At 44.2% G+C, this 10,134-nt stretch overlaps 1 protein-coding gene across 1 annotated transcript; it reads left to right on the top strand.

The window, feature by feature from the left end:
• The first annotated feature begins 307 nt into the window (after positions 1 to 307).
• On the top strand, positions 308 to 9,256 carry KCNV1 (potassium voltage-gated channel modifier subfamily V member 1). The gene is made up of 4 exons (XM_019632337.1): positions 308 to 710; positions 1,145 to 2,380; positions 3,194 to 3,723; positions 7,641 to 9,256. Exons 2-4 carry the CDS (start codon positions 1,860 to 1,862, stop codon positions 8,150 to 8,152), a joined length of 1,563 nt encoding a protein of 520 aa, XP_019487882.1. The 5' UTR covers positions 308 to 710; positions 1,145 to 1,859; the 3' UTR covers positions 8,153 to 9,256.
• The last annotated feature ends 878 nt before the right edge of the window (positions 9,257 to 10,134 follow it).

Genomic DNA, 10,134 nt, shown 5'->3' with positions numbered 1-10,134 from the left:
GTGAAAAAGTTCTCCCTATTGACTACATCAAGCTACCTGCTCATCTCTTTATATGCTAAAGCTATTTTTTTAAAAAAAAGCTTTATTTTCTAAAGCTACTTACAAGAGGGAAAAATAAATGAGTGTGGTTCACTCTCTCTTGCAAAGACTTCTGAAAAATGTAGGATTTTCCAGATGCTTGCTGGAAACAATGAGAAAACATTGAACCCTGCCACCCAAAGCAGTTAATATAGCTGCCTGAACCCTGAGTTTAGCAAATTTATGCCACTTGAGAATTTTGTTATTTTTGTTCCCTGAACTTGGGAGCACATAGATTCAGGGAAACGGGAATCGAATACAGTAATTCTTAAAAGTGTCTTCAGGATAAATATAATATTCAGTCCCCCAACGCCTCACTTCCTCCTCCTGTCTCACCTCCCTCCGTTCTCTGCTCCCAGCTTTCCTCACAGCTGGTGCTGGAGACCGGGAATGGCTCGCAGCGAGCGCGGGCGGGGGCGGCCACTCTCCGCTGTAGCCAAGGGGACAGAGCGGGTTGGAGGGTGGAGACAAGGCGAGGCGAGGCAACTAGCGCCGGAGAAGAGCTCAGCTGCGGGCAGTTTTTCTCCAGGACCTGTCAAGTCAGACCTCACGTGTAGACCAGGAGATTCGAGCAAAGGCTACGTAGCCAGCGGCGCCCACTAAGCGCAGCCCAGCTGTGGCCTGAGCCTCAGGTGAGTCGCCCTGCCCTCCTCCCCACTCCCGCAGGTAGCCACCAGGTTGGCCGAAGCGCCGCTCCCAGGGGCCAGTGGGTACACTTCTCGTCTCACCTGGGCGCTGTGCTCGGCTTCTCCCTTTACTGAGGTGTCAGTACTATTTAAACTCCTGGGCCAGCCCACGCCTGTTCTATTCCTTGTATTTTTTTATTTTTTTTTATTTTTTATTTTTTGCCTTCCCCTCTCCTAAAATGACAGCTTCCACAGTGTGCCAGAGAGCGCGCCCAGAACACCTGCCCCTCGGGAAACTTGCAAGGACAGATATGGCTAAACCGAGAGGCGCAAAATGCCTTAACACGCGTGGCTGGAGCTGACAGTGGTGACCCCTAGTTCTCAGATTCACTGAGACTCTAATTAAAAGTCATCATTAATGATCCTTATTTCACAACCAGGAGGTCAAACCTAACGGAGGCGAGAGAAGAAAACGGAGCGTGGATGACAATCAGAATAGGATGAGCGTGAATGGGAGCAAATGATGCCGCCCCTTCGCTCAGAGCACCCTCCCCCCACGTGCTCAAACCCCCAGCGAACCGTCCCGGGAGGCCGATGAAGCCGCTGCAGTAAAAGAAGAGGAGAGGATATATATTCTCAAGTTGGAAGGGACTCAGGCTCGGTTACCACATCCTCTGCTTTCAGAACTTTTTTTTTTTTGGTCTCCTACGTGCAGGAGGGAGTCTTGTCCTCTCGCTTGCATTCCGCCAAGAGTCCCCCTCCTCCACTCTAGACCTCCCTAGCGCCTCCCCGCCCGCTCCATCTCCCAAGTAGCCAGGTTTTCGATCCTGACACCTCCCGGGCTGGGATCTCCATTACGAAGTTGGGAGAGGGGTGTGTAAGCCCGGGGTGGGCCACGACAACCGGCAGTGTGCCCTGCGTTGTCCTCGGCTTGGACCACACCTGAGCGTTTCCCAGTGCGGGACCCCGCCCGTCATCCCACCCTCCGCGCTCCGGCACTTGGGCGCTGCTGCAGCGCACTCGCGGCTCCCTAGCGGCGGCAGGGAGCGCGAGCACCAGGGTGGAGAGAGTAGTGGTGCGCGGGTGGGAGGTACTCCCCTTGGGAGCCCGGGAAATCCTGGCCGCCACCAGGGGCCGTGCCAGCGACCTCGCGGTATGGCTTCTCGTGCGCCACCAACTTTCTGGCGCCCCCAGGCCGCAGCCGTCGGGATGGAGCTGCCTCCCAGCGGCCGGGCGCTGCTGGACTCGTCGCTGGACAGCGGCTCCCTGACCTCGCTAGACTCCAGCGTCTTCTGCAGCGAAGGCGAAGGGGAGCCCCTGGCGATCGGGGACTGCTTCACGGTCAATGTGGGCGGCAGCCGCTTTGTGCTTTCGCAGCAGGTGCTGTCTTGCTTCCCGCACACGCGCCTTGGCAAGCTGGCGGTCGTAGTGGCGTCGTACCGGCGCCCCGGGGCCCTGGCCGCCGCGCCCAGCCCCCTGGAGCTCTGCGACGATGCCAATCCCGTGGACAACGAGTACTTCTTCGACCGCAGCTCGCAAGCATTCCGATACGTCCTGCATTACTACCGCACCGGCCGCCTGCACGTCATGGAGCAGCTGTGCGCGCTCTCGTTCCTGCAGGAGATCCAGTACTGGGGCATCGACGAGCTCAGCATCGACTCCTGCTGCAGGGACAGGTACAGGCGAGGCGCGCGGTGGCTGGGCGGGGAGGCGGGCGCGGTGCGCAGAAGGCGACAGAGGTAAAGATTTGAGGCTTTGCACAAGCCTGGCAGAACCCAGGCCTAAGAATACCTGTCGCCACTTTTGGAAGGTGGGGTGAGATGGGGGCTGGAAAGAGGCAAAGCCAACTTGCGATTGGAACTTTTTGAGTGAATGTACACCAGCCAGTTCATTTCTAAGGCAAGCGAGATCAGGCCTGCAATAAATATTTGGTGATTGAATAAGTTGTGCTCCAGAAGACGTACTCGTAGGTATAGGGATGAAGGTTTCAGTATGGAGCATTATCATTTATCAAACCTAGGACACTCCTTTTAAAAACTTGGATAGCCAAGTGCTTTAAATACAGAAGAGACAAAGTTGATTCCTTGACTTTGATGATGACTATGCTGTTATTTTTCTATTATTGCCATTTCTTCATGAATAACTTTCCATCACACACACACACACACACACACACACACATATATAATTCCATATAACAAACTTCTGTTCTTGTGACAAGAAACTGGGTAATAAAACACATTAATCTAAAGCAGCTTTGCTATGTATAAATCCTTTTGTATAAACTTGTATCACAAGGTGTCATTTAAAAAATAATAAGCCTACACGAGAAATTTAGAATACTGTGGGCGAGAGTAAAATATGAATGTCCGTTTTCTGCCTTTGACTGAAATACAAAGCATGACCTCACTGCCAAGTTTAATTCTCTTGTTACTTCTGTATTTAAAAAAAAAAAAGTTGACTAATCACCAAGTTGTCTTCCCTAACAGATACTTCAGAAGAAAGGAGCTGAGTGAAACTTTAGACTTTAAGAAGGACACAGAAGACCAGGAAAGTCAACACGAGAGTGAACAGGACTTCTCACAAGGACCTTGTCCCACGCTCCGCCAGAAGCTGTGGGACATCCTGGAGAAACCTGGATCTTCCACAGCTGCCCGAATCTTCGGGGTCATCTCCATCATCTTCGTGGTGGTGTCCATCATCAACATGGCCCTGATGTCAGCGGAGTTGAGCTGGCTGGACTTGCAGCTGCTGGAAATCCTGGAGTATGTGTGCATCAGCTGGTTCACCGGGGAGTTTGTCCTGCGCTTCTTCTGTGTGCGGGACAGGTGCCGCTTCCTGAGAAAGGTGCCAAACATCATTGACCTCCTTGCCATCTTACCCTTCTACATCACTCTTCTGGTGGAGAGCCTGAGTGGCAGCGAAACTACACAAGAGCTGGAAAACGTGGGGCGCCTCGTCCAGGTTTTGAGGCTGCTCAGGGCCCTGCGCATGCTCAAGTTGGGCAGACATTCCACAGGTATTCAGATCTCATTTTGCTATCTCATTGTCTTTTCTTTTTTTTTTTAAGATTTTTATTGGGGAATTGGGGAAGAGAACAGTGTTGGGGAATTGGGGAAGGGGAAACATTGTGTTTTTCCAGGACCCATCAGCTCCAAGTCAAGTTGTTGTCCTTCAATCTTAGTTGTGGAGGGCACAAGCTCAGCTCCAAGTCCAGTCACTGCTTTCAATCTAGTTGCAGGGGGGCAGGGAGCACAATCCACCATCCTATGTGGGAGCCGAACCAGCAATCTTGTTAAGAGCACGCACTCTCACCAGCTGAGCCATCCGGCTACCCGTTGGCAGCTCAGCGGCAACTTACCTCTGGGCACAGCTCACTGGCCCATGTGGGAATCAAACCGGTGACCCTGTTACTCAGAGATCACGTTCTAACCACCTGCGCCACCTGGCAGGCCCTCATTGTCTTTTAATTTGCCATTGTTTGTAAATATTAGTGCTTTGACCACAACCCAAGGAACACAACTCTGAATTGACACTGAAAATTACCAACTCCCATACTTTACCCAACCGCAATCTCCAAAAAGGGTATTGGGAAGCAAAACCTTGAAGTTATCATCGGTTACAGAGGAGACCATGCCTCTCACACTCTTTCTCTTCATAAAGCATTTGAGAATTGATTTGACCATTTAACCTCAACTTGTTTTAACCCAATGCCCAGAAGATGTACAAAAATTAAAAACACCTTGCCTCTAGAAGGTTCCAGATAAAATATGCATAAACAGCACATAAAAAAGATATGCATACATTTTATATGATATATAGGGACGTGAGCCAGTTTCTCTTCTGTGTCCAGGAAAGTGCTTACCACATATGTTCCTTGGCAGAAGAGAAAGTCAGTCCTCCAGAGGCTTCTCTGGCTAGTATGCAGAAAGAGAGATGGCCAGGCACTGGTGGCCTTCCCATAACTTTTCAAGAAACAATGGAATTATGTTTTTTGGAAGAAAGCAGAAGACACTAATTACATGCTTTATTTAGTATCTGAGAATTTTCTTGTCCCTGGTCTGGGATGCATGAGAGAGTTGGTAATAAGGATTCCTTAGCTTTTCGTGTGTGTCGTAAAGCCTTGATAATCTAATGAACACTCTCCCTAGAAAAATCTCCACACAACACAATGGTGCATGAAAATCAGAGTCAATGTCAGAAATCACACAAATCCATTAGAGGTGATCCTTGCCTCCCTGAGGGCAGTGACTCTCAGTGGCCAGCCCTGCAGCTGTTGGATATCCTGGAGTATATATGTGTTACCTTATGTTAGACTTTAATGACAAGAGGAATCCCATGAAATCTTGTTACAATGCAAATTCTGAGATGCAGTCCATAAAGAGGCACATTTTAGTATTTGGGGTTGGATCCAGGAGCATACACTTTTTTTTTAATGTACACACATTTTTTTTAAATTGGGGAATGGTGTGTTTTTCCAGGACCCGTCAGTTCCAAGTCAAATAGTTGCTTCAATCTAGTTGTGGAGGGTGCAGCTCAGTGGCCCATGTGGGGATCGAACCGACAACCTTGGTGTTATGAGCACTGTGCTCTAACCACGTGAGTTAACAAGCCACTCCCAGAAGCATACATTTTAACAAGCTCACAAGTGATTGTGATGTAGGTAGTTCTTGGACCACACTTTGAAAAACACTGGAGTAGGGTGCCATATTAATATCATACATATTAATACAATACATATGAATAAAAATAATTTGGCTAGATAATTTGGCTAGAGAGTCCTATCACCACCTTATTTTTCTAGATATGTGCCTGACTTGTCACCTAACAGAAATTAATGGTAGTTGTCTCTCTCTATAAATGTAGGGAGAAATTGACCTCATATTCCCCACACACACACACATCTCTAAGGTAATTAGAACTTATCCTAATATAATTTTGGTCGTTTATTTGCCGAGTTAGTCTCACATATCGGGGATTTGATAATGGGGTTTCCAACAACTTTTACAAGCACTACCCTTTGTTTCCTGACACACATAATAGGATGCTTTCTTCTAGTATTTACATTTTAAAACACCCAGTAAAGACTACATTTTTTCCCCAAAAGAAAGGAAAAAGAAAATGATAGTAATTTCCACAGTGTCACCTCTTCAAAGGGCTTTTCACTTCTAAAGCAGTCAGTACACAGTATTAATAAAGCCTTAATTTATTGAAAAGATATGAACATGCACAAATATTTGACAATTTGATCTCAAGCATTACATTTAGCAAAATATAGACATACTCATAGATGACATATTTTCCCATATAATAACTATAAGTTGAGAGGTTATTACACAAAAACATGAGGACAATGTTGATCCAAGCAGCCTAAGTTTAAATCCTGGCTCTGCGCTTTGTACTAGAGATGCTACATTGCACCTGTAAAGAGGAATAATAATTACAGCATCGATCTCATTGTTTTTCAGGATTATCTGAGTTAATAGATGTAACAGGAAGAAATTCAGACCACTTTGTTTCTTTGCAAAATTGTTTACAAGATCTCATCTTGAAATGAGAACAGCCTCCCCAAACAATATGCTTTTCCTCATATTCTGTCAATTTATTTCAGAAATGCAACTCAGTACAGACACATCAAGGCCAGTTTTCTAGAAGGTATTCTGAAGATATTCTAAAATTTTTTTCTTTTGAAGTTAAACCTCAATATTCATATTTACTGATCTTTAAAAAAATCACTGGTAAATAATGCAAGAACATCTCAAAATTTTAAGAACAGAATTCAAAATAATGAGAGTACAAATAATATTTTAATGCATTTCAAAGAGTCTCTTGTGAGTGAATAAAAACTTTTAAATGATTCTAAGAGGTATTGCTTTGGAATTCAGAGACATCAGGTTAACATGACTTCAAAATGTGGATATACATCAAGCAGTATCCCTCTAGTGTTAGGGAAGATACCTTACTCAAATCACAGTCCCATTATGGGCATGTCTTACTCCCCCTAGGGCTTAATCTCTTCAGTTATGGGAATGGACTCTCTTGGCTCTGTCTCCCAGAGGTTGGATGATGCCTAAGAACAGCAATGGGGAATCCACCAATGCCACATAAGGAGTTTCCTAGTGACTCCAATCCTCCATACCCATGTAGAAGATTCTCTATTCAGGTCTAGCTCCTTACAAGAAGGCAGACATTCTATGTACTCAAGGGAGCTATTTCCCCAGAGCTTTAGTATTAAAGATGAGAATTCCAATGGGTGTCATGGGAGTTCAGGAACCCCTCCTGATAGACCTCTCAGAATGTCCTCTGAACATACATATGATGCCCTCATGTCAATTTTATCACTGGTGCCTAACGTGTTTCTGCTGCTCCACTCATTCTCATACTATATGCTCTACACTACCTCTGGCATTCAAATAATGATACCTTCACTCTGTTAAACTTTATTGTGAGGCTGAGAAAAACACATGCATTAAATATAAGGAGATAGCATAACACTGGCACTAAAAAAGTGTGTTGAAGTGATGCATTGAATTGCAGGTCTGACCAAGTGATCGCTTCTCATGCAACCCCGCAGAGACCTCCCATTGTATAGACTCAAGTACAAATTCCTATCACACATTCCCTGCCTGCCTTTTAATTTCATCTCTCACCATTTTTGTGTGTGTAAATAGTAGGTGTTTAATAAATACATAAGTGAGTGAAGGAGTCTAACTATATTTCTTTCTATCCTTCTTAACCCGGCCCCATCAACTAGACGAGTATAAGCTTCCTGAAGACCAAGATTGATTAGTCATCAATGTGTCCCCAGAACACAGCCTAAAGCTGAAGACATATTAGCTGTGAAATATACGTTGGAGGGTGGATAGCAGGGAAGGAGAGAAGGAGAAAGCAGGAAGGGAAGGGTGCCAGTGACTGACAGCAGTTGTTCTCTTCCAGGGCTACGCTCCCTTGGGATGACAATCACCCAGTGTTACGAAGAAGTTGGCCTACTGCTCCTCTTTCTGTCTGTGGGGATTTCTATCTTCTCAACTGTGGAATATTTTGCTGAGCAAAGCATTCCTGACACGACCTTCACAAGTGTCCCTTGTGCGTGGTGGTGGGCCACAACCTCCATGACGACGGTGGGCTACGGGGACATTCGGCCAGACACCACCATAGGCAAAATCGTGGCCTTCATGTGCATATTATCGGGAATCCTCGTCTTGGCCTTGCCTATCGCTATTATCAACGACCGCTTCTCTGCCTGCTATTTCACCTTAAAGCTCAAGGAAGCAGCTGTTAGACAGCGGGAAGCTCTGAAGAAGCTAACCAAGAATATAGCCACTGACTCATACATCAGCGTTAACTTGAGAGATGTCTACGCCCGGAGCATCATGGAGATGCTCCGGCTCAAAGGCAGAGAAAGAGCAAGTACCAGGAGCAGCGGAGGAGATGATTTCTGGTTTTGAATTCACGCTCACTTTATTTAGAAAAGCTTGTGGAAAACTAACGCGATTGATAAAGTCTTGGTATGGTTGCGTACTGTTGAGGAGTCTCTTTGGAGTACTACCTGTGTGGATGTTTGCTGATACATTAATGGCCTGGTCTACTAGACTATCCCACCCCCCACAAACAACTGCACATTGTTTTGATACACTTGAGTCTCAAAAATAGCCATTTAGCATAACCCAATACAACTAGGCCAATATATACATGTCTGAATGGCCAAATATAAAATAACATTGCCATGCATACAATAAAGTTAAAAATTGTGTGCATCACTAATTTTAAAAGCTTTTTGCACCACTAATTAAAAAAAATAGTTCAACTGCAAAGGCCCAAGAAAAGAGAAGTGAACATTTAAGAAGATACTGAACAACTTCACTATTTAAAGATATTCCCCAAGTAAAATAAACCACCCCTTTCTCCATCAGTTAAAGCTGTTGAATATAACAGCTGTACACAACAGAAAATCCTGATTGGTTGATTATAGCTTGTATCGATATCTTCCCTCTGGTGCAAACCACTGGTCACAAATGGACTGAGCTCTGTATCATTACTATTGGAGGTGGGACTTCCCAAACTGCTTATACTGCAGGAGAAGAATGCTGCACACAAGCTTTGAGAACTGTACACTTCATCCTCCCACTGAGGGCTAGATGTGGAGCATAAAGCAGATACCTTATAGCACTCCATGGAAATTACATGGTCTTTAAAAATCTCCTTATTGATGTAGTGTTCACTTGATGTCTTTAAAATCATGAGTATGCAAAGGTGAAGTAGTGAAGATCCTAAATGTATGGAATGGTCTTATTTCATAAAATGAGAATGTGTTGAATGATATCACTGAATGAACTTGAAGATCTTTTATTTGTTAAGAAATATTATGGATAACTTTCTGACTGTTGGGGCAAATAACAAATGTTCAAACCTTGCACGTATTTTTGACAGCATTTGACAATCATTCATGATAATAAAACTCCTAGACATTTGGTTATATAATTAAAGCATAAAACTCTTAACTAATAATTAGTTTATGTTTCCCAATATTCTAGTAAATGAGATTTTTTAAAGCTAAGAATGAAACAGAGTATCACTTTAATACCTGCATTCTCAACGGGTGTAACATAGTGTTCCCAAGGGAAAGAAAATTGGTTCTTAGTGGGCAAAAATGTCTCTTTTTATTCATAAAATACATATGCACATACAATAAACAGATGTAGAGTATATCTATGGTATTAAAATTTCATGGGGTATGAAATGGGAAAAAAAATACCTAAGAGGTTCCTTGCCAGGGTTGGGTGGTGATAAGAAATAAAGATGGAGAAATGCCGCTATAATAAATGGCTATACAATATTTTATCAGTACTACTGAAGACACCCTATTATATTATGAACTACACAGAAGAAAGAGAGAGAGAGAGAGAGAGAGAGAGAGAGAGAGAGAGAGAGAGAGAGAAGAAGAAGAAGAAGAAGAAGAAGAAGAAGAAGAAGAAGAANGGAAGGAAGGAAGGAAGGAAGGAAGGAAGGAAGGAAGGGAAGGAAGGAAGGAAGGAAGGAAGAGAGTGATAAAAGAGAAGCCAAACAATTAATTATAAGATACCATTGAGTGTAAAATACATCCAGGTTTGGGATATGTAAAAATTTAAAATATGCATCTTAAAATCAGTGAACTAGCTTATATACTACCTCTAGTTTTCTGATATGCATGCTTAAGCTCTAAAAACATTTTTGTTGCTGGCATGAGTTAGATTGTATGCTAAAATATTTTTACCCACTTGGCTTGTTTCCACTTCTTGCCAATATTATGAAAGAGTAGTAAAAAAATAAATATTTCCCCCGATACACAATTCTTGATGCTAGAGCATGGCATAAGGCCACTAGTTCTAGCTAAACCTCATTCCGAGTCTTAAGAGCAAGCTTACCCTGGCTTCTCTAGAACTTTCCCAAT

The sequence above is a fragment of the Hipposideros armiger genome, unplaced genomic scaffold (genome assembly GCF_001890085.2).
Source record: "Hipposideros armiger isolate ML-2016 unplaced genomic scaffold, ASM189008v1 scaffold_1127, whole genome shotgun sequence".
Taxonomy (NCBI): domain Eukaryota; kingdom Metazoa; phylum Chordata; class Mammalia; order Chiroptera; family Hipposideridae; genus Hipposideros; species Hipposideros armiger.
Note: the sequence above shows the minus strand (reverse complement) of the source record. Positions and strands in the feature narration are given on the sequence as shown.

Excerpts from the sequence above, each read along its gene's own strand:
- KCNV1 (XM_019632337.1), top strand. The coding sequence starts at position 1,860 with ATGGCTTCTCGTGCGCCACCAACTTTCTGGCGCCCCCAGGCCGCAGCC. Across the intron at positions 2,381-3,193 it reads GACTCCTGCTGCAGGGACAG|ATACTTCAGAAGAAAGGAGC; the intron begins GTACAGGCGAGG and ends CTTCCCTAACAG. Across the intron at positions 3,724-7,640 it reads GTTGGGCAGACATTCCACAG|GGCTACGCTCCCTTGGGATG; the intron begins GTATTCAGATCT and ends GTTCTCTTCCAG.